General features: G+C 43.9%; 1 protein-coding gene across 1 annotated transcript; it reads left to right on the forward strand.

Annotated features, from left to right (window-relative positions):
* Positions 1 to 3,143: 3,143 nt before the first annotated feature.
* On the forward strand, positions 3,144 to 24,592 carry GP6 (glycoprotein VI platelet; the record flags this gene model as incomplete). The annotated part of the gene is made up of 9 exons (XM_082677314.1): positions 3,144 to 3,259; positions 10,232 to 10,320; positions 14,015 to 14,050; positions 14,166 to 14,423; positions 17,842 to 18,126; positions 21,108 to 21,161; positions 22,281 to 22,340; positions 23,509 to 23,559; positions 24,426 to 24,592. 9 exons carry the CDS (start codon positions 3,144 to 3,146, stop codon positions 24,590 to 24,592), a joined length of 1,116 nt encoding a protein of 371 aa, XP_082533440.1.

Consider the following 24,592-nt stretch of genomic DNA (forward strand, 5'->3'; position numbering starts at 1 on the left):
GTTGTGGCCCACAGGCTCTTCGATGTGGCATGCAGGCTTCTCTCTAGTTGTGGTGCGTAGGCTTCAGAACACGTGGACTGTGTAGTTGTGGTGCACAGGCTCCAAGCGCATGGGCTCTGTAGTTGTGGCATGCGGGCTCTCTAGTTGTGGTGCGCGGACTCAGTAGTTGCGGTATGAGGGCTTAGTTGCCCCGCAGCGTGCGGGATCTTAATTCCCCGACCAGGGATCAAACCCAAGTCTCCTGCATTGGAAGGCAGATTCTTAACCACTGGACCACCAGGGAAATCCCTGTCTTTTCATTTTGTCAGTGTTTTCTTTTGCTGTGCAAAAGCTTTTATGTTTAATTAAGTCCCATTTGTTTATTTTTGCTTTTTTTCCCTTTGCTTTAGGGAGATAGATTAAAAAAATATTGCTACAATTTATGTCAAAGAGTGTTCTGCCTATATTTTATTCTTGGAATTTTATGGTTTCCAAGCTTACATGTAGGTCTTTAATCCATTTTGAGTTTATTTTTGTATATGGTGTTAGAGAATGTTGTAACTTCATTCTTTTACATGTAGCTGCCTGGTTTTCCCAGCATCACTTATTGAAAAGACTGTCTTTTCTTCACTGTATGTTCTTGCCTTCTTTGTTGCAGATTAAGTGGGTTTATTTCTGGGCTTTCTGTCCTGTTCCATTGATCTATATGTCTGTTTTTATGCCAGTACCATACTGTTTTGATTATTGTAGCTTTGTAGTATAGACTGAAGTGGGGAGTGTGATAAATCCAGCTCCATTCTTCTTTCTCAAGATTGTTTTGACTATTTGAGGTCTTTTGTGTTTTCATAAGAATTTTTAAATTATTTGTTCTAGTTCTGTGAAAAATGCCATTGGCATTTTAATAGGGATTGCATTGAATCTGTGGATTGCCTCAGGTAGTATGGCTATTTTAACAGTGTTAATTTTTCCAATCCATAGACGTGATGTATCTTTCTCTCTTATCATCTTCAATTTCTTTCATGAATGTTTTATAGTTTTCTAAGTACAGGTATTTTATCTCCTTAGGTAGGTTTATTCCTAGGTATTTCATTCTTCTTGATGTAATGGTAAATGGGATTGTTTCCTTAATTTCTCTTTCTGATGTTTTGTTGTTAGTGTATAGAAATGCAGCAGATTTCTGTATATTAATTTTATATCCTACAACTTTACCGAATTCATTGGTGAGCTCTAGTATTAGTTTGGTGGTGTCTAGGATATTTTTTAATATATAGTATCATGTCAACTGCAAACAGGGAGCTTCACTTCTCCTTTACAATTCAAATGACTTTTGCTTATTTTTCTTGTCTGATTGCTGTGTCTAGGACTTCCAATACTATGTGAATAAAAGTGGTGAGAATGGACATCCGAGTCTTTATTTCTGATTTCAGAGGAAATGCTTTTGGCTTTTCACTGTTGAGTATGATGTTGGCTGTAGGTTTGTCTTATATGGTCTTTATGTTGAAGTATATATGTTCCCTCTATGCCCACTTTGCTGAGAGTTTTTATCATGCCAAGCAATGATATTTGTTCTTAAGTTGACAGGGAAGACTAACATTGGATTAAAATGGGTAGATTAAAGATGATCTGCTTCAGTTGTCCAGTATCTGCTGATGGCTATCAAACTTATCGCTCACTCCAGTCAAAAATGCTCCCGTGAATTTCTTATCCAATAGAATCTTTGACATCTGCTCAGACACCTAATGAGAATCTCGGCAGAACTCCCAACACATCTCAGAACCTCCTCCTTGTATTGGTCTTCCCATCTCAATAGATGCCATGCATCCTCTCCAATGATCAATTCATTGAGAATGATGTATGATGCCCCTCTTTTGCTCTCAGTGCCCATCTGCTCCATCTCTAAATCTCAAAGCTCATCATTTCTATCCTCAAAAACTACTCAAATCCATTCCCTTTTTTCTTTCATCACTACCACATTGTCATTACATGATCATTTGTCATGTAGCTGCCTGTAGCATGTTCCCTAATTGTCCCTCCATTTTCCACCTGGCCCCTTAAATCCATTTATCACACCAGAAATGTAGTAATTTAAAAAATTACAAGCTCACTGCTTGTTAATCCCTTTGTGGGTCATTATTACATTTAAACTTAAATCCAGACTCTTCTCCTCAGCTTCCAATGTTTTCGAACTTTGCTGATATCTCCTGACCTTTCTATCTTTACCAAGAGCCATTTTTCACATTATGTACCATTTGTCCTTTCTGTGTGTGGGTCACGCAAAACTCCTTCTCACCTCTGAGTTTGCATATGTTGTTCCCTCTTCCTGGAAGGCAGTTCTTCTTGCACTTCGGAGATCTATGTGTTTCTTATCCTTTGGGGATCATCTCCCAAAGAAATCTCTCTTATAATGCAGGGTAGATAGTTTTATCATATAATAAGCGTAACAACTTCTGTGTACTGGTTCACATGTCTAGACTCTGTTATTGGGTAGGTTCACTACAGTTTCCAAAACATCCAATAACTTGCCTCATATATGGAAGACACACAATAAATATTTATTGAACGGATGAATTAATCCAAGAGGAGATCAATAACAGATCTTCACTGTTTACTAATTCCTAGATCTACCTGAAGTCTACCTAAATCCTCCTGGAGATGACTACCTTCCCACTGTGACTGTGACCTCAGTCATCAGCATTCTACCTTTCCTCTTCCTCCTTCTCTTTCTCCTCTGCTGGTGCTGGTGTCGAGCCAAAAACAGTACGTCCTGGAGGGGGAAGGGTTAACCTGGGAGGAGTGTGGGGAGGGGCTTTGTGGGTCCCCTACCAGGACTCTGATCACTGACTCTCTGTAGGAGCCACTGAGGATGACACCAAGGGCCAAGTGAATGATAACAGGTAGGAACATTTGGACTCTCTCAATAGAGAATGCTGTGTCTGTCTCATTTCTCAGACCTACCTGAATGCGTCTATCTCCTTTCCCTTAGCTCCAGCCCAGACATGGACTTCCAGGAAGAAAATCAATGTAAGAGGAGTGAGAAGTAGGGGTAGCCAGGGTGGGGAAGATAGAAGGCATCCTAGAAGAAGCTGAGAAGGTTGGGGGCAAACCTCACTGGGTGTGATGTCACTGCCCTTCCCCGATTTCAGTCATCCATCTCTGAAATATAGATGGCAAGACTGGATAATCTGAAGGCTCTTCCTGGAAGCCTCTCCTCTCCTCTTTTCTTGCAGATGATGCCTCAGTGGATATCCTGCCTGAGGAGGACAGACAAATGGACATGCATGTGAGTCTTTCCTCCTTCCCCTGCTCCCTCCCCCAGGTGTTCTCCCCTCACTTTGTACCTTCATGCGGGCAGGTCCACACAGAGGAAGGCCCACCGGAGTCTTCTGAGTCTTCTGCTCAGCTACGCCAGGACCCCCTTACAGGGAGTGGGGATCCACTTCCGTCCTGTACCACTGAGGATTCCATAAAATAGCCCTGTGTGTATGCCACCTTCACCTTGTCCAGAGAGCAGAGCCAGAACTGGCTGTGTGGACTCCAGAGTTCAAGTGCCCCTTAAGGAAAATGGGGCTTCGTGAGTTGTCCTACTCATGTACCCACGCCACTCATCATCTTGGAGGCCCCGCAAAGGCTCAAGAATAGAGAAGCCTTGTCAACCATAGAGAAATTCTGGGACGCATCACATATCTCTCAACGGATTCCTGGTTCCTTGTGTAGTTACCCACTCATTTGCTTATTTAACAAATGTTCACAGAAGCTGACGATATACATATTAGTAAGATATACCTTCTGGTCTTTTATTTTTCCTTCTATTTTGCATATTGGTTTTTATTTCAAATCAATGTCAAAGAGAACAATTGCAAAAATAGGACAAAAACTCCAAGTTACCCTTCACTTGGCATAGCTTCTGGTCTTAAGGAACTCATGGTCTACTGAGAGAGGCAAATCACATGATCTGGCCCTTAGAAAGCAAAGAGGGAGCAGGCATTAAGGATGAGTTGGGTCACTGAGCAGGAACAATTGTCCAAGCATGTTTAAGGAGAACTCACTGGTACCAAAATACAAGGAGAAGCCAAGAAGTAAGAGTCGGGCTTCCCTGGTGGTGCAGTGGTTAAGAATCCGCCTGCCAATGCAGGGGACTTGGGTTCGAGCCCTGGTCAGGGACGAGCCCACATACCACGGAGCATCTAAACCCGTGCACTACAACTACTGAGCCTGCGCTCTAGAGCCTGTGAGCCGCAACTACTGAGCCCACGTGGCATAACTACTGAAGCCCACGTGCCTAGAGCCTGTGCTCCGCAACAAGAGAAGCCAATGCAATGAGAAGCCCATGCACTGCAAGGAAGGGTAGCCCCCCACTCGCCACAACTAGAGAAAACTTGTGCGCAGAAACAAAGACCCAACGCAGCCAAAAATAAATAAATAAATAAAATAAATTTATAAAAAGAAGTAAGTCAAATCGGGCAAGGAGGAGGGCCTTTCCTGGCGTCCAGTGGTTAAGACTTGGCACTTCCACTGCAGGGGGCACGCGTTGGATCCCTGGTCGGGGAACTAAGATCCTGCATGCCACATGACAAAAAAATTGGGCAAGGAGGCAGTTCCTAATGGCGTTTCAGTCTAACGTTCTAGGAGTTTCTGAGAGCTGAAGCCTTCGGAGCAGCAAAAAATGAACAAGGAAATGTTCTTTGTAAAGGAACCAAATTGCAGTAATTCAACTACAGAAGGGTTACTCTTGGGGAAGGGAATGATGCAGAGGGTGTTTAGGTCGGGGATTTACGGTTTTTCCCTGGTTTTGGTGAACTTCCCCCTTTAGTTATGCAATTAAAATAAATAGAACACAAACTTAAAAGCTTTTGCACAGCAAAGGAAAACGTAAACAAGACAAAAAGACAGCCCTCAGAATGGCAGAAAATATTTGCAAGTGAAGCAACTGACAAAGGATTAATCTCCAAAATTTACAAGCAGCTCATGCAGCTCAATATCAAAAAAACAAACAACCCCATCCAAAAATGGGCAGAAGATCTAAATAGACGTTTCTCCAAAGAAGATATACAGATTGCCAACAAACACATGAAAGGATGCTCAACATCACTAATCATTAGAGAAATGCAAATCAAAACTACAATGAGATATCACCTCACACTGTTCAGAATGGCCATCATCAAAAAATCTACAAACAGGGCTTCCCTGGTGGCGCAGTGGTTGAGAGTCCGCCTGCCGATGCAGGGGACACGGGTTCATGCCCCGGTCCGGGAGGATCCCACATGCCGCGGGGCGGCTGGGCCTGTGAGCCATGGCCACTGAACCTGCGCGTCCGGAGCCTGTGCTCCACAACGGGAGAGGCCACAACAGTGAGAGGCCCGCGTACTGCAAAAAAAACTCAAAAAACTACAAACAGTAAATGGTGGAGAGGGTGTGGAGAATAGGGAACCCTCTTGCACTGTTGGTGGGAATGTAAATTGATACAGCCACTATAGAGAACAGTATGGAGGTTCCTTAAAAAACTAAAAATAGAACTACCATACAACCCAGCAATCCCACTACTGGGCATATACCCTCAGAAAACTATAATTCAAAGAGTCATGTACCACAATGTTCATTGCAGCTCTATTTACAATAGCCAGGACGTGGAAGCAACCAAAGTGTCCATCGACAGATGACTGGATAAAGAAGATGTGGCACATATATACAATGGAATATTACTCAGCCATAAAAAGAAATGAAATTGAGTTATTTGTAATGAGGTGGATGGACCTGGAGTCTGTCATACAGAGTGAAATAAGTCAGAAAGAGAAAAACAAATACCGTATGCTAACACATATATATGGAATCTAACAACAACAAAAAAAGGTTCTGAAGAACCCAGGGGCAGGACAGGAATAAAGATGCAGACGTAGAGAATGGACTTGAGGACATGCGGAGGGGGAAGGGTAAGCTGGGACGAAGTGAGAGAGTGGCATGGACATATATACACTAACAAATGTAAAATAGATAGCTAGTGAGAAGCAGCTGCATAGAACAGGGAGGTCAGCTCGGTGCTTTGTGATCACCTAGAAGGGTGGGATAGGGAGGGTGGGAGGGAGGGAGACACAAGAGGGAGGAGATATGGGGATATATGTATAGCTGATTCACTTTGTTGTAAAGCAGAAACTAACCATTGTAAAGCAATTATACTCCAATAAAGATGTTAAAAAAAATAGAACAAAATCAAAAAGAGATGTGAATGACAGGAGAGGAATTGGAGTTGGTATTAAAAATAATTCAATAAGGGGGCTTCCCTGGTGGCGCAGTGGTTGAGAGTCCGCCTGCCGATGCAGGGGACACGGGTTCGTGACCCGGTCCGGGAGGATCCCACATGTCGCGGGGCGGCTGGGCCCGTGAGCCATGGCTGCTGGGCCTGTGCATCTGGAGCCTGTGCTCCGCGACGGGAGAGTCCACAGCGGTGAGAGGCCCACATACTGCAAAATAAATAAATAAATAATAATAATAATAGTTCAATAAGTTTTGATGAGAGGAAGTAGAGAAGAAAGTTAATGGTAGGGTCAGTGAAATACAGCCAAGTGGTTTGGAGTGGAGAGTAGAAGAAATAGACGGGAATTGAGAATGTGTGTTGATTGATGGAAGTAGACCCAGGGAGAAAAATAATGTGGACGATGTTGGGGAGTGACATTTGGTGGGAGAGCATAGTAGTAAGAGCTCAGAGTCTAGAATAGATGGGCTAATTAGGGTTCACATTCTCTTCTGCACCCACTAGCTGAATGATCGTGTACACATTTAAAAATTATTCTCTTCAATATCCTGTAATAATCCATAATGGAAAAGAACATGAAAAAGAATATATGTACGAGGCACTTCCCTGGTGGCACAGTAGTTTAGAATCCACCCGCCAGGGCAGGGGACATAGGTTCGATCCCTGGTCCAGGAAGATCCCACATGCCGCAGAGCAACTAAGCCTGTGCACCACAACTACTGAGCCTGCGCTCCAGAGCCTGAGAGCCACAACTACTGAAGCCCGTGCGCCTAGAGCCTGTGCTCTGCAACAAAACCCACCACAGTGAGAGACACGCGCCACAACTAGAGAAAGCCTGCGCGCAGCAACGAAGACCCAACACAGCCAAAAATAAATAAAATAAATTAATATATAAAAAAAAGAATGTATAACAGAGTCATTTTGCTGTACACCAGAAACTAACACATCTTCAATCAACTATACTTCCATTAAAAATTAATAAAAAGATAAAAATTAAAAAATATAAGACAAGGGACACCAAAGATTGCCAGCAAGTCGCTAGAAGCTAGGAGAGAGGCACGCACCAAGTCCCCCCACTCTGCCCCGACCTCTACTCCGCAGTTCTCAGAAGGAAATCTGCCAGTATCTTGATCTCAGACTTCTACATTCCAGAACCATGGCACAATAAATTTCTATTGTTTAAGCAACTCAGTTTGTGATACTTTGTTATGGCAGCCCTAGGAAGCTAATATACCATCGGACTGGCAAAGATTAGAAGGCTGGGTAATCCCACATTTTTAAAAACTTTTTATTTTATATTGGAGTACAGTTGATTAACAATGTTGTGTTAGTTTCAGCCGTACAGCAAAGTGATTCGGTTATACACAGACATGTATCTATTCTTTTTCAAATTCTTTTCCTATTTAGGTTGTTACAGAGTACTGAGCAGAGTTCCCTGTGCGGTACATAGGTCCTTGTTGGTTATCCATTTTAAATACAGCAGTGGGTACCTGTCAGTCCCAAACTGGGTAGCCCCACATGTTGGGGGTATTGGGGAGGTATGGGGGTCCTGTTGCACTGTTGGGGGGGAAGAAACTGGTGCGGCGAATGCAGAGTTCAGTTTGGCAGTAAGTAAATGAAAGATACACTTAAGAGCTGGCGTTTGCTGTTGGGTGCATGTTTCAAGGACATTTCACGTATGTCCACAGAGGCACATGTAGAATGATATTTAGCTCAGAATTATTTATCTTGGAGATATTTGGATGCGATGTGGCTGTCTGTTACTGGGACAGTGGAGGGATAAATGTGTCGGAAGCAAATCAATATTCTACAGATCTATGAAATCTCTGTGGGCAATGGAAAGACGAATGACTTCCACGGCATTGCACAATTTACAATACAGTATACATTTTGCACGGTACGAAGTCACGGTTTGCAGAAATGAACTAATTCACATGAGATATTGTAGAGTTGTTCCTTGGAGATGGAGAAAAGAAATGAGAACTAAAGGGCATACGTAAAGTGAACAAGGGAGAGACTCTGCCTAGATCCATGTGAACATGTGCTAAACCAGAGGAAAATGATTTATTTGGCTCCCAGCACCCAAGCTTCACCTAAAAAAGCACATTTTCTTCTAAGCTCAAGTTTTCTCACCAGAATGGGACTAAAGCAGAACCCGTTTCTCAGGCTTGCATGAGGATCAAATGAGGGAATGCTTGAAAAGTGAGGAGTATTATAAAGGGATATCTGTGCATCCAAATTTATCTTGCCCTCTAAGTCCCTGAATGATGTAACCCAACGGTTCTCAACTGGGGGTGATTCTGCACCCCCCAGGGGACATCCGGCAATGTCTGGAGACGTTTTCACTTGTCACAGCTGGAGGGGGCATAGCGCTAGTGACATCTAGTGGATGGAGACCAGGGATGCTGCTAGCCCTATTAATACACAGGACAGACCTCCCCTACTCCAGCAGAGTCACCTGGTCCAAATGAACTCATTAACAAAACAGAAATAGACTCAGAGAAAACAAAACTCATGGTTACCAAAGGGAGTAGCGGGTGGTGGTGGGGAGATAAGAGTTTGGGGTTAATAGATACACACTACTTATATATAAAATAGGTAGGATCTACTGTACAGCACAGGGAGCTATACTCAATATCTTGTAATAACCTATAAGGGAAAAGAATATGAAAAGGAATATACATACCTACATATATATACATACATACATGTATTTATACATGTAAGAATACACGTGTATATGTATGTATGTATAACAATTGCTGTGTGTACAAGTGAAACTAATACAACATTGTAAATTAACTATCCTTCAACTAAGAGAAATAAAAGATAATTAAAAGGAAAAGAATCACCTGCGAAAGTTGGGCCATCCTGATCTGGCCCTTCTAATCGCTTCAGTCTTAGTTTTCTGCTCACTTAAGTCCAGCTACACCAGTCATTTTCTGCTTACATGAAAATGCCAAGCTCTTTATGTCATCAAGACTTTAGGGCAGGCTGAACGTGCTGCCTTTCCTCCATGAATATTTCTTACCATCAGGCATGCCCTCAAAACATCACCGCTCCAAAGAGAAGTTCCCCGAAACCACGCTATCACAGAGACCCGTCAGCTAGTATTCCGTGTCAGCACCTTGCTCAAAACACTTACCAAAGTTTCCATGCATTTTACCCCGGTAGAGGTCTAAAATGGTGCTGTAACTTCCCATTCTCCCTTCCCGCAGCCCCTGATAACGTCAGAGCCCTTTCTGTCTCTATGAATTTGCCTGTTCCGGATATTTCATATAAATGGGATCGTATAATGTGTGGTCTTTTGGGTCTGGATTATTTCACTTAGCCTAATAAAGGTTCATCCAGGTCGTAGCCTGTGTCAGAATTTCGTTCCTTTTAAAGGCTGAACAATGTTCCACTGTGGTATGTGTACACCACAGTTTATTGATCCTTCCATCAATGGACATTTGCGTTGTTTCCATGTTTTGGCGATTGTGAATAATGCTGCTGTGAACACAGGTATACAAATATCTGTTCAGGTTCCTGCTGTCAGTTCTTTTGGGTATATACCCGGAAGTGGAGTTGCTGAAGCATTCACTGCTTGACGTTTTGAGGAAATGTTGTCCACAGCGGAGGCACCATTTTATACACCTACCAGCAAAGCATGAGGACTCCAACTTCTCCATTTCCTCACCAACATTTGTTAATATCTGTCTTTTTGATAGAGCCATCCTCATGGGTGTGAAGTGATATCTCATTGTGGTTTTGACTTGCATGTCCCTAATGAATGCCAGGGAGCTTCTGGGAGTATCAGAACGCAGACGATGCCTCACTAGGCAGACCTGCTGGGACACTGGGCTGGTGACGGGAGATAAGCCAAGCTCCTTGGAGCTTGTGTGCAAGTCATTCTACTGAGGGGACGCCTCCAGCTTGATGAGTCTCAATTAGGAAAAGCCAGGCCGATGGGGGAAGGGAGGAGAGCATTCTTCATTCCCATCACATCCTGTATCTCTGCTCCAGCCCGCACCCAGGGCTTCCCTCCCGGGCTATACAGCTCAGGACCGGCCGAGGAACCATGTCCCCAACCATGGCTGCTTTCTTCTGTCTTGGTGAGTCAATCTGCAAAATGCTGAGGGATAGGCAGTGGGCTGTGAGACAAAGAATTTTTTAAAAATTGCATCAGTACAAGAGGCAAGAGAAAATTTTCAGGGCAGGAGGTGACCAAGGGTCACCGCATTTATTTGTTGGGTGGGAAAACTGGGAGATGGTGTTTGTCTGAAGTACTCTAGTTTATTCATGGCTGAGTTAAAAAATAAATACAGGTTTCCCAGTGTTGACTGCAACGTTCCCACTACTCCATGCTGTTTTAATTTTAATTAATTAATTAAAATATAGTTGATTCACAGTGTGGTGTTAGTTTCAGGTGTACAGCACAGTGACTGAGATATATACATATATATGTTCTTATTCAGATTCTTTTTCTTATAGGTTATTACAAAATATTGAGTATAGTTCCCTGTGCTATAGAGTAGGTCCTTGTTGTGTGTTTTTTTATTAAACTGTTATTAGATTCTTTATAAAAGTTTATGCTTCTTTTTACAAGTTGTAAGAGAACATATAAGAAAACAATAAATTCTGTTCTAAGCCCCCCTTAAGTCACCAACAGTAGCCAATACTTGTTTATCCTTCTACATTTATCTTAATTTTTTAGTACAAATGTGTACACGTACGTACATAGAGTTTTTTCTTATAAAAATAAGAACATATGGTACACATTCTGCAGCTTACTTTTTGACACATAGCAGTAGACATGTATAATTTTTAATTTATTCTTTTAAATAGCTGAATATTATTCCACAGTATTTAAACATTTCCTTGGCTCTTCGCTTTTTTTTGTTGTTAATTTTTTTTTTTTTTTGCGGTACGCGGACCTCTCACCGTCGCGGCCTCTCCTGTTGCGGAGCACAGGCTCCGGACGCACAGGCTCGGCGGCCATGGCTCACGGGCCCAGCCGCTCCGCGGCATGTGGGATCTTCCTGGACCGGGGCACGAACCCGCGTCCCCTGCATCGGCAGGCGGACTCTCAACCACTGCGCCACCAGGGAAGCCCTGTTGTTAATTTGTATTGGAGTATAGTTGATTTACAATGTTGTGTTAGTTTCAGACGTACAGCAAAGTGAATCAGCTATACATATAAATATATCCACCTTTTTTAAGATTCTTTCCACATACAGGCCAGTATGGAGTATTGAGGAGAGTTCCCTGTGCTATACAATTGGTCCTTGTTATGTTTTAATTTTTAATTTTGTTTAATGTGGATTTGGTATCAGGGCTAGATTACAGATTTAGCTTGTCAGTATCCCTCATGGTACTGGTGCAAACAATTCTGCCATTTGTGACAACGTGGACGGACCTTGAGGGTACTATGCTGAGTGATATAATCCAGATAGAGAAAAACAAATACTGCAGGATCTTACTTATACATGGAATCTCAAAAACCCACAAAAGCGGAGAGTAGGTTGGTAGATGCCGGGGGCCGGGGCATGGGGGTGGGGGAAATGGGGAGGTAGATGTTGGTCAAAGGGTACAAACTTCCAGCTATAAGATGAAGAACTTCTGGAGATCCAAATTATAGAATGATAATCATAGCTAATAATACTGTAGCATATACTCGAAATTTGCTAAGAGAGTACATTTAAATTTCTCACCAAAAAAAAAAGATAATTACGTGAGGTGATGGATGTGTTAATTAGCTTGATTGTGGTAATTATTTCACAAGTCATCATGCTGTAAGCCTTAGATATATAAGATTTCTGTTTGTCAATTAACCTCACTAAGGCTCTAGTAAGAGTCCCCCTTAACAGGACTGGGGGTGGGCTCAGATGCGTTTTTACTGCCTTCTCCGTATCAAGCTTTATTCTGGGCACGTGTGTGCATTATTTCCTTATTTCTTCAGAAGCACTTTATCGCTAAAAGGACAGAGGCTCCAAGCGGCTAAGAAGGAAGGAAACAGTTGGTGTTACTGGGGATAAGCGTGTATACTATGAACACAAACTGCCTCTCATTCACTTATTCGTTCTTTAAAGACACTCATGTAGCACTTACAGATACATTATTCTGTGTTTTTAAACGGACACTCACTCATTTAATCCCCATAACAGCCTGATGAGGTAGGGCCTACGATTATTACCATTTTACAGGTGAGAAAACTGAGGCCCGGAAGGATGAAGTAACTTGTCTAAGGTCACACAGCTATGGCTCGAATACAAACTAAGGAATGTTTGCACCAAATCCACATTCTTTACCACGAAAATATGCTGCTAGTGTTTGAATCTACCTGGTCGTGGGCCTCACGGGACCTACTCTGCAATATATGCTGTATATTAATTGTTGTTTACCTGAAATTCAAATTTTACTGGGAGTCCCATGTTTTTATTTGCTAAATCTGGCAACCCTAGGGAGACTTAAATTGTTAATGCTACTAACTCAGCAAAACGGTTAAAAAAAAAAAAAGAGTCTTAGCTTGAGAGAAAAAGGGCAGTTTTTCAACCTAGAGAAGAATTAGTTCAGTTAGAAGAGAAAATGGGGGGAAGGCACCTCCAAGGATAAAAGTGGAATGTATAGATGATGCAGTTTGATAGATGTGTAAAGTTACATGGAAAGGCTATTGAAAATTGTGAAAAGCATTAGATATAGGTTCAAGGAACACTATGTGGATGGAAATAAAACATACAATTATTGATCCTAGGGAAAATAAATAGAAAAATAGTATGTAGGTACATTATAGTGCTCAGGTGTGAATAATATTTGCACAGTCATAATAATGACTTAACCCAAAAGCACAAAATAGGGAGAATATTGATTTAACCCAAAAGCATAAAATAGGGAGGAATCCAGTATCAATGCACCCTGAGAGCTCTTGACTTATGATTTAATGCAAGACACCACATCGGGATCTAATATATGGCATGGTGATTATAGCTAATAATACTGTAATATATACTTGAAAGTTGCTAAGAGACTAGATCTTCAGTGTTCTCACCACTAAAAAGAAATAGCAACTATGTGTCCGGCTAGAGGTGTCAGCTAGTACTATGGTGGTAACCATCCTGCAACAGAAAAATGTCTCAAATCAACACTGTTACACGTACACCATGTTACATGTCAATTACATCTCTGTGAAACTGGAAAAAAGTGAGAGCCCCTTCCAGCACACAGCTCCCTTCTCTTTCCAGCCGTGTGAATGGGGAAGTGTACTGCAGGGAGCTGGGGGTTGCGGCAAGGAATCCCTGTTCAGCTTTTTTAAAATTGTGGTAAAATAATACACTTCACATAAAATTTACCGTTGATGACATGCAGTCCACGCACAATGTTGTGCAACCAACACGTCTCTCTAGTTCCAAGGCCTTTTCACCACTCCAAAAGGAAACCTCATACCCGTTACAATCACTCCCCAATCCCCGCTCCTCCCGGTACCCGCCACCCCCCTCCCCCATCTACTGTCTCTGGACGGATTGATCCATTCTGGATGTTTCATAGAAATGGAATCATACAATCATGGCCTTTTCTGGCTGGCTTCTTTCACTTCAATTACGTGCATGTGTGTCTTTGAAAAAAAATTATGACAAAAGAAAGCGAACACCTGAAACTAACACGTTGTTAATCAACTATACCCCAACATAAAATAAAAATTTAAAAAAAAGAAAGCCAGTGCATGCAAGTTTCTCATCCCGGTGCCCAGCACGCAGGAAGTGTGGATTCATGCTGAGGTCCTGGTGACTGACCCTTTGCTTCTTTCCTCAGGGCTGTGTCTGGGCCAGGTGATACAGGCTCAGAAAGGTGAGTCCAGATCCCTCTTCTGGGTGCAGCCAGCGAGAGGGCAGAAGCGGGTGGGAGAGCCCAGGAGGAGGCTCTGTTGGAAGCTGACCTCTGCTAGACTCTGCTTCCCTTCCAGGCCTGCTGCCCAAGCCCTCCCTCCAGGCCCGGCCCGGCTCCCTTGTGCCCCTGGGGAAGCCGGTGACCATCAGCTGTCAGGGCCCTCCAGGCGCGGACTTGTACCGCCTGGAGGAACTGATATCCCGGAAGTATTTGGACCAGGCGGAGCTCTCCATCTCGGCCATGGAACAACGCTTCGTCGGACGCTACCGCTGCTCCTATCAGAGCGGGACCACCTGGTCTCCCCCCAGCAACCAGCTGGAGCTGGTTGCTACTGGTAACTGGGCGTGGGGTGCGTCTGGATTTGTAGCCGCAGGGCTGCGTGGTCCTCAGTTCTGGGCTCAGACAGTGGGGGTTATGGTGACCGTAAATCCGAAGTCCCAATCCAGAGTCCCAGAGGGGTTGGGCTTAGGGTGGGGCAAGCGAGGCATTGGCTTTAAGTGCTAAATTTAGGTGCCAAAAAACTCAGTAATCAACATAAGTAATACGTTAATGCAATATCTTAAAAAAAAAAACCAAAACCCAAATCAATGCAAAAACATCCACGATGTACACAATACCGCAATTTTAAGTAAAGACAAGTTCCGGGAATGCCGTTCCAAGCCACATCCAGACCTGACACAAGAGGAAAATTGCGTACCCCTCTAGCCACATTTATGCATTGAAAAAATAAATTTGTTTCTTTATTGGCTGCACTGTGCGGCACGCGGGAGCTTAGTTTCCTGACTAGGGAGCCAGCCCGTGCCCCCTGCAGTGGGAGCACGGAGTCCTAACCACCGGACCGCCAGGGAAGTCCCACGTTTATGCCTTTTTATTTATTTTTTGATGGAATAAAATGTTCTCAGCATATCCTTTTCTGGCTAATGCATTTTTAAATGATTATTTTCTGAAGTGGCTTCAAAAAATATTGAGTTTGCTTCCATCAAAGCCAGGAGAGTAAAATGAAAATGAATTCTGTTTATTTTTTGTATAAATAAAATATTTAAACTTAAAATAATGTGAGTTTTAGTAACCTACTTTTAAACTTTTCAGTCTTTTTGCAGCTATGTTCATAACGTGGAACAAATGAACCGTAAAAAGCCATAAAAACGTTTTGAGCCTTTTGCCTCCAATTATCAGGCAGCTTTCACTGTTGTGAGTACTGTGTGCCAGGCGTGGATTGGGAGCCTCTGTGATGATAATAATAGCAAGTTATATAGCAGGGTAGGTTCATGTTTCAGACTTCAACATGGCTCCCCTGGGCACAGGTGGATTCTGTCTTTGTTTAAAATCTTGATATTTTGTTTCCTGTAAATGTGTTTGCATTCATTTTTATTTTAAAATTTGCATTAAAATAATATTTATCTTGATTACTGAAGTTTTTTTTTTTTTTCATCCGAAGAGAGTGCCTAGCTTGCCTCACCCTAACTCCTGACTACTTGAGGTACAGTGGTCCACCAGTGTGCCTTGGGGGCTGACTCAAATACTATCTTTTTTTAATTTTATTTTTAAAAGAAGGTAGCTTATTTATTTGTTTATTTATTGGCCTCACCATGCAGCATGGGGGATCTGAGCTCCCCCACCAGGGATCAAACCTGTGCCCTTGCACTGGAAGTGCAGAGTCTCAACCCCTGCACCGCTAGGGAAGTCCCCCATCAAATACTATCTTCTCATTATTTCCCTCACCACCCTACTTAAAATTCCATCTCGATTTAAAATGGCACTCATCGTTATCTGGTATGCCACACATTTACTTATCTATTTTTTTCTTAACTTATTTTTATTTATTTATTTTTGGCGGTGTTGGGTCTACCGTTGCTGCGCACGGGCTCTCGAGTTGCCGCGAGCAGGGGCTACTCTTCATTGTGGTGCCTGGGCTTCTCGGTGCGCTGGGTTCTCTTGTTGCGGAGCCTGGGCTCTAGGCGTGCGGGCTTCAGTAGTTGTGGCACGTGGGCTCAGTAGCTGTGGCTCGTGGGCTCTAGAGCACAGGCTCAGTAGTTGTGGTGCACAGGCTTAGTTGCTCTGTGGCACGTGGGATCTTCCCGGACCAGGGCTGGAACCCGTGTCTCCTGCATTGGCAGGCAGATTCTTAACCACTGCGCCACCGGGGAAGCCCTACTCATCTATTAGCTGTTGGCTATTCTTTCTTCCTGACGGGATTTTTATTTCTAGAGACTAATACATAATAGTTGCTCAGAGGAAAAAATTGTTGAATGAAAGAATGAGCCATAATTATCAGGCAACTTTGGCTGTTGTGAGTATGGCTTTCTAGGCGTGGCTTGTGACGCTCCATGATGATAATAATAATATCAACTTACATAGTAGGATAGGTTCGCCTCTAGGAGCAGACAGCCTGGAGCCAACCTCCGTGATTGCAAATTTCAGCTCCACCACTTATGCTATCTTGTGACCTCGGACAAGTGATTCAGCATTGTGGACTTTAGTTTCATGTATAAAGTGGGGATATTTATAGGAGTGAATGCATAGGTCTTTGTGAGGGTTCAGTGAATTGATAAATGGCATGGTCTCGGAACAGCACCTGGAATCTGGCACTCTAATACGTTTACAATATAACTATTGTATACTGTAATACAAGCTTACGGTATAGTATCAGGTTAAGCTAGCTTGTTACTACCATTATATTTTGGGTGCTTGCTATGCACTCCGTATTCTGTTAAATGCTTAACACATATTGTTTCATCCAGTCATTCCCGTTTTATAGTAGAGAGCACGGAGGCACAGATATAGGGGGAGATTCGTCCAGCCCCTAAGCTGCAAAACCAGGATTTGAGCCTGGGTACCGTCATGTCACTCCTGTCGTGCTCCCTTAACCACTTTGTGAGCTGGTGGTGGGAAGAGTAGCTTCTCTAGGCTGGATACAGCTGGAAAGTTCCCTAGCCTGTAAAGAGGTGGGGGAACCTTCCCATCCCCACAGCTGAGACACTGGCCACCATCTTTATTTATTTATTTATTTTCAGTTTTAATATTTTTTTAATGGAAGTATAGTTGGTTTACAATGGTGTGTTAATTTCTGCTGTACAGCAAAGTGATTTGGTTATATATATATATATTCTATTTTTTAAAATATTCTTTTCCATTATGGTTTATCATAGGATATTGAATACAGTTCCCTGTGCTATACAGTAGGACCTTGTTGTTTATCCATTCTGTATATAAAAGCTTACATCTGCTCACCCCAACCTCCTACTCCATCCCTCCCCTAGCCCCTTCCCCCTTGGCAACCACCAGTCTGTTCTCTATGTCTGTGAGTCTGTTTTTGTTTCATAGATATGTTCATTTGTGTCATATTTTAGATTCCACATATAAGTGATATCATATGGTATTTGTCTTTCTCTTTCTGACTTACTTCACTTAGTATGATAATCTCTAGTTACATCCAGGTTGCTGCAAATGGCATTATTCCATCCCTTTTTATGGCTGAGTAGTACTCCATTGTATACATGTACCACAACTTCTTTATCCATTCATCTGTTGATGGACATTTAGGTTGTTTCCATGCTTTGGCTATTGTGAGTAATGCTGCTATGAACATAGGGGTGCATGTATCTTTTTGAATTAGAGTTTTGTCCGGCTATATGCCCAGGTGTGGGATTGATGGATCATATAGTAATTCTATTTTTAGTTTTCTAAGGAACCTCCATACTGTTTTCCACAGGGGCCACCATCTTTAATACCAGAGTTTTCTTCTCTCCCAGGAGTTTTCACCAAGCCCTCGCTCTCAGCCCAGCCCAGCACGGCAGTGGCCCCAGGAGCGGACGTAACTCTACGGTGTCACAGCCAGTATGGTTTTGACCAATTTGCTCTGTACAAGGAGGGGGACACTGGGCCCTACAAGACACCTGAAAGGTGGTACCAGGCTGATTTTCCCATCACCACGGTGACTGCTGCCCACAGTGGGACCTACCAGTGCTACAGCTTTTCCAGCAGATCTCCATACCTGTGGTCGGCCCCCAGCGACCCCCTGGAGCTCGTGGTCACAGGTTAGGGGTGCAGACCAAACCTTTTCCCCCAGCCTTCACAGGCCCTGGTGGAAGCTCCAAGGGGAGGGAGCAATAGGCATGAAGAAAGTGGGAGGGCAGGAGAAGACAGAGGCTTTGGAGGGTGTATGAGTGTCTGAGTGCTGCTGTAACAAATCACCATGGATTCACTGGTTTAAAATATCACAACTTTATTACCTTACAGTTCTGGAGGTCAGAGGTCAAAAAGGGGTCCTGTGGGGGGGGGGGAAGAAAAAAAAGGGGTCCTGCGGGGATAAAACAAAGGTGTCAGCCAGCCTTCTTTCTGGAGGCTCAAGGGGAGGTTTCTGGTGCCTCTTCCAGCTTCTAGAGGTGCCTACATCTCTTGGCTTCCATGGTCCATTGCTCCATCATCAAAGTCAGCATCATAGCATCTTCTAATCTATCTCTGACTCTTCCTCCTTCCTGCCTCTCTCTTATGCTTTTAAGGACCCTTGTGACTGGCCCCACCCAGGTAGTCCAGGGTAATCTCCCCAGCCCAAGATTCTTTTTAAAAAATTTTTTATTGAAGTATAGTTGATTTACAATGTTGTGTTAGTTTCAGGTGTACGGCAAAGTGAATCAGTTATACATATACATATATGCAGTCTTTTCATTTATTTTATTTTTATTTTTTAAAATTTTGTTTCTTCCTTTTTCCTTTTTTTTTTTTTTTTGGCCGTACCGCGTGGCATGCGGGAGCTTTAATTCCCCGACCAGGGATCAAACCTGTGCCCCCTGCAGTGGATACACGGACCCCTGGACCACCAGGGAATTCCCTACTTTATTTTATTAATTAATTAATTTATTTTTAGGCTGGGCCATGCAGCGTGTGGGATCTTAGTTCTCCGAGCAGGGATCGAATCTGCGCCCCCTGCATTGGGAGTGTGGAGTCTTAACCACTGGACCACCAGGGAGGTCCCTTATTTTCATTTAAAATTTTTTTTTATATTTTATATTGGAGTATAGTTGATTAACAATGTTGTGTTAGTTTCAGGTGTATGACAAAGAGATTCAGCTATACATATACGTATATCCACTCTTTTTAAGATTCTTTTCCCATACATTACAGAGTATTGAGCAGAGTTCCCTGTGCTATACAGTAGGTCCTTATTAGTTGTCTGTTTTCTACATAGTAGGGTGTAGGCATCGATCCCAGTCTCCCAATTTGTCCCTCCCCCGCTTTCCCCCAGTAACCATAAGTTTGTGTTCTATGTCTGTGACTCTATTTCTGTTTTGTAAATAAGTTCATTTGTACCCTTTTTTTAAGATTCCACATATGAGCGATATCTTGTGATGTTTGTCTTTCTCTGTCCTGCTTACTTCGCTCAGTATGACAATCTCTAGATCCATCCATGTTGCTGCGAATCAGCCCAAGATTCTGAATCATATCTGCAAAGTCCCTTTTGCCATGGAAGGTACCATAGTCACCGGTTCTGGGGATTAGGATACTGTCATATTTGGGAGGCCATTATTCTGGGTATACACACTAAGAAAAATAAATTTTAGTTATTTATTTATTTTTGCGGTACATGGGCCTCTCACTGTTGTGGCCTCTCCCGTCGTGGAGCACAGGCTCCAGACGCGCAGGCTCAGCGGCCATGGCTCACAGGCCCAGCCGCTCCGTGGCATGTGGGATCTTCCTGGACCGGGACACGAACCCGCGTCCCCTGCATCGGCAGGCGGACTCCTAACCACTGCGCCACCAGGGAAGCCCTAAATTTTATTTTTTAAAATTTTTTGGTCATGCTGTGCAGCTTGTGGGATCTTAGTTCCCCAACCAGGGATTGAACCCATGCCCTCAGCAGTGAAAGCATGGAGTCCTAACCTCTGGACCGCCAGGGAATTCCCAAGAAAAAAATGCATTGCAGCTATATTTACAATAGCCAGGAGATGGAAACAACTTAAGTGTCCATCATCGGATGAATGGATAAAGAAAATGTGGCACATATATACAATGGAATATTACTCAGCCATAAAAAGAAACGAAATTGAGGTATTTGTAATGAGGTGGATGGACCTAGAATCTGTCATACAGAGTGAAGTAAGTCAGAAAGAGAAAGACAAATACCGTATGCTAACACATATATATGGAATTTAAGGGAAAGAAATGTCATGAAAAACCTAGGAGTAAGACAGGAATAAAGACACAGACCTACTAGAGAATGGACTTGAGGATATGGGAGGGGGAAGGGTAAGCTGGGATAAAGTGAGAGAGTGGCATGGACATATATACACTACCAAACGTAAAATAGATAGCTAGTGGGAAGCAGCCGCATAGCACAGGGAGATCAGCTCTGTGCTTTGTGACCACCTAGAGGGGATAGGGAGGGTGGGAGGGAGGGAGACGCAAGAGGGAAGAGATATGGGAACATATGTATATGTATAACTGATTCACTTTGTTATAAAGCAGAAACTAGCACACCATTGTAAAGCAATTATACTCCAATAAAGATGTAAAAAAAAGAACTTTTAATACTATGAATAATGCCTTGTGACTTGTCTAGGTAAAAAAAAAAAAAAAAAACCCAGAAGCAAGCAGCAAGGGTGGTGGGAGGGGAAAGCGGGGCTGTGTTTTATTCCGTAGGCAGTTCCCTTTTCTCCCCACATGGGATGCCTGTCTTCCCCAGATGTATCCCATAGTTTCTGTCTCCTCATCTGCTTCCCAGGAGGCAAGAGCCTGGTTTGTTCCCAGGGAAGGCAGATAAGTAAGACGGCAGGTCACAGAGATCCAGAAGAAAGGAAAGCACTGAGCTTCGAAAAGCAGGGAAGGCAGCTGCAGGGAGTGTCATTAATCAGCCCCAGAATGTGCTAGGTGTGCCTTTCAAATGCTATTTAACACCCACAACAGTCCAATGATGGAAGCGTCTTTATTTTTATTTTCCAGGTGAGGAAACTGGGTTTGCTCAGGCTCCATACCTAACAGAGCACAGAATTCTCTCTCTTTTCTTTTTCTGATTTCTCAGGGACCTCTTTTACCCCCAGCTGGTTGCCTACAGAACCACCTTCCTCTGTGACAGGTAAGTTCCGGAGGATTCACCCTGGTTTCCGTGGTATAAGGCACATGGACCCCCTTTTCTTTCTCCTCTTTGTCTAGATTTCTCAGTTTATTTCATTTGCCTCTTTCACAGATTTGCTTTATTTTAAAAATTCCTTATTTCTGCTTGTAAAGAAGGTATAATAAATGTATAGATATGACTGTCCTGTGCCACATCCCCACCTCTCTCCAGCCTTTCGGGGATGGTTTATGATGTCCAACCTGTAGAAGAAGAAGCAGGGTGGCTTGTAAAATTGTAGATTCCTGGGCTCCAGTTCTGAGTCTCTGATTCCATTGATCAGTGGTTCTCAAACTGTAGTGGGCTTGAGAATCACCTAGAGAGCTTATACAGGACAGATTCCTAGACCCGTAGAGTTTCTGATTCAGAGGGTCTGGGGTGGGGTCCAATAATTTTCAAGTTCCCAGGGGATGCTGCTGCTGCTGGTCTGGGGATGCTCCTTTGAGAACCACTGCACTATCTTTTGTGTGAGCCATGGTCTTCCCAATTTTCATGGCATCTCAGCTGCTTCCGGCGGTATCGGATGTCAGCCTGTGTCTTAAATAGTACGCTAGGTCTTCCCTGGTGGCGCAGTGGTTAAGAATCCACCTGCCAATGCAGGGAACGTGGGTTCGAGCCCTGGTCCGGGAAGATCTCACATGCCGCGGAGCAACTAAGCCCGTGCGCCACAACTGCTGAGCCTGTGTTCTAGAGCTCGTGCTCCACAACAAGAGAAGCCACCGCAATGAGAAGCCCGCGCACAGCAACGAAGGGTAGTCCCCACTCGCCGCAGCTAGAGAGAGCCCGCCCATAGCAACAAAGACCCAGTGCAGCCAAAAATAAATACATAAAATAAATTTAAAAAAAAGAAAGAAAGAAATAGTACGCTAGGCTGTGACATCTCGAAATGACCCCTGACACCTCATTTCTTATTAAGCCACTCAGAAGTAGAAGGCAGTATATTTTGGGCTTTTTGAGTTTGTCTTTCCTCTGTGCCTGGGCAGTGTGTGTTAGAGAAATGGGTTCCCGGGAGACTGGGTATCTGAGAAGGGACTTACTGGGCAAACCTGGCATTGCCCAGTTCCTTATAATCTTCTTGCCTAGAATTCTCAGAAGCCTCCAAGAAACTGAACCACTCGCTCGTGAACGAAGTTGCCAGCACTGGTGAGTAGCCAGGTGCCCACTGCTCAGCAGAAAGGAGTTGGAGGATTGGGCTCTCTTCCATCAGCTCAGGCTGTAGGCTTTTTTTTTTTTTTTAATTTTTAAAAATTTTACCATGTTGTGTTTCTACTGTACAGAAAAGTGAATCAGCTATACATATACGTATAATCCCCTCTTTTTTGGATTTCCTTCCCATTTAGGTCACCACAGAGCACTGAGTAGAGTTCCCTGTGCTCTACAGTAGGTTCTCATTAGTTATATATTTTATACATAGTATCAGTAGTGTATAGATGTCAATCCCCCTCTTCCAATTCATTGCACCCCACCCCCGCTTCCCACTGTGGCGTCCATACATTTGTTCTCTACGTCTGTGTCAGGCTGTAGGCTTTTAATCTGCTTCTCAAACCACCTGATTCTTCCCAGGAAAGTCCTGGGTTTGAAGATGAGGATGGGATGGAGATGGGCTCTGAGCTTGGGGGCAGAAGAGTGTTCTGGGTAATGTGGCTCTTTCCAAGATGGCGGCACCAAGGCTATCATGGGAAGGCCATTGCTCATCCCTACACATTGCTCTTCTGACTTGGCTCTGATCCATGTGTGTAATCTCGTTCCCACTGCTTCCAGGCAGAGCCCATGCTTCAGCCCCAAATAGATCATAGTTACCTGGACACAGTACATTTTTCTTATTCCTCCAGTCCAATGCAAATATGCTTCCTTTATGTTGCCATTCTCTTTGCCCTTGGCTTCCCCAGAAAAAAGTCTCCATTTCCCCCAAGATGGAAAACCTTTGACAGATCCCCAGAGAACAGGTTAGATATCTCCACTGCGTCCACACAGCTCTAGCTTTTTTTAGGTTCCTGATGCCAGCAGGGTCTTTCTAAGACCCTGATGAGATTCCTCTTCACCCTCTGTTCAGAACCTTTCTGGGTTCCCAGTCACTCTCAGGACAGATAGGAAAACTGACTCATACATGTGAAGTCATTTGCCCGAGACGCTGCATCTGATAAGTGATGGGTCTGGGGTTCACATTGGAACACCCTGACTCTACAGTTCATGCTCTTCTTATAACCCTGGAATTCCAGCTCCCAAGTGCATGTGTTCAGGATAGCGGTAGAAGCAGGGGTAGGAGAAGAGATGGTTCCACCCCTTTACACTTATCCTTTTTGTTTCCCAGAAACTTCTAGGAATATCACCATCCTTCCAAAGGAGTCAGACCCTCCAACTGGTGAGCAAGTGTCCTTCTCTGGACCAACTTCCTTTCCCCGTCCCATGTCTTTACCCAAAGCTGGCTGCTTTCCCTACACAGGAGCTGCAGCTCTGTGATCTTGGGTTCTGGTGTGTAAAGTATGAAGTGGAGGGGGACTGTTAGTGTGTGGAGCTCCGAACTGGGCAGGGATCAGGTGTGAAGGTGACCTTCTCAAAGGTCAGAGAAAGAAAGATAAGTTTCATCTCTCTCCCCACCCGTTACAACCGTCTCCTGATCCACGATTAGCCGAATAACCAGGTAGTGTCTGTGTGTGGGGTGAGGCTGTATCAGAGGCCTGCGAGGGGGTGTATGGAAGAGGTGATACTTAGACAATTGGGCTTATCTAATCCTAACCCTTGGTGAGGAGGAGAGGAGCCTTCCAGAAAGGAGACTGGCATCCTAGCTAGCCAGGAGTAACAGAGTCTCAGATGAGGGATACGGCTGTGAGAAACCCAATATGCATGTGGGTCTTGGAGAAGGGCTTTTTTGTTTTGCTGCACCGTGCTGCATGTGAGATCTTTTTTAAAAAATTGATTATTTACTTATTTATTTTCTTTCTTTTTTTTTTGGTTGCGTCAGGTCTTAGCTGCGGCACGCGGGGTCTTTGTTGAGGCATGCGGGTTCTTTCACTGTGGTGCGAGGGCTTCTCTCTAGTTGTGGCGTGCGGGGTTTCTCTCTCTAGTTGTGTCACTCGGGCTCCAGGGCGCGTGGGCTCTGTAGTCGTGACACGTGGGCTTAGTTGCCCCACGGCATGTGGGATCTTAGTTCCCTGACTGGAGATGGAACTTGGGCCCCCTGTGGAGATGGGCGTTTATCATCTGCTCCTGTCTCTCTTGTTCCTCCAGGTCTTGCCTTCCAGTATTACACTAGGAGCAATCTGGTCCGGATATGCCTTGGGGCTGTGATTCTGATACTCCTGGTGGGGCTTCTGGCAGAAGATTGGCACAGCCGAAAGAAACCCCTGATGCACCGGGTCAGAGCTGTCCACAGGCCACTCCCACCCCTCCCTTAG

This window comes from Grampus griseus (assembly GCF_964374135.1).
Source record: "Grampus griseus genome assembly, chromosome: 19".
NCBI classification, from domain to species: domain Eukaryota; kingdom Metazoa; phylum Chordata; class Mammalia; order Artiodactyla; family Delphinidae; genus Grampus; species Grampus griseus.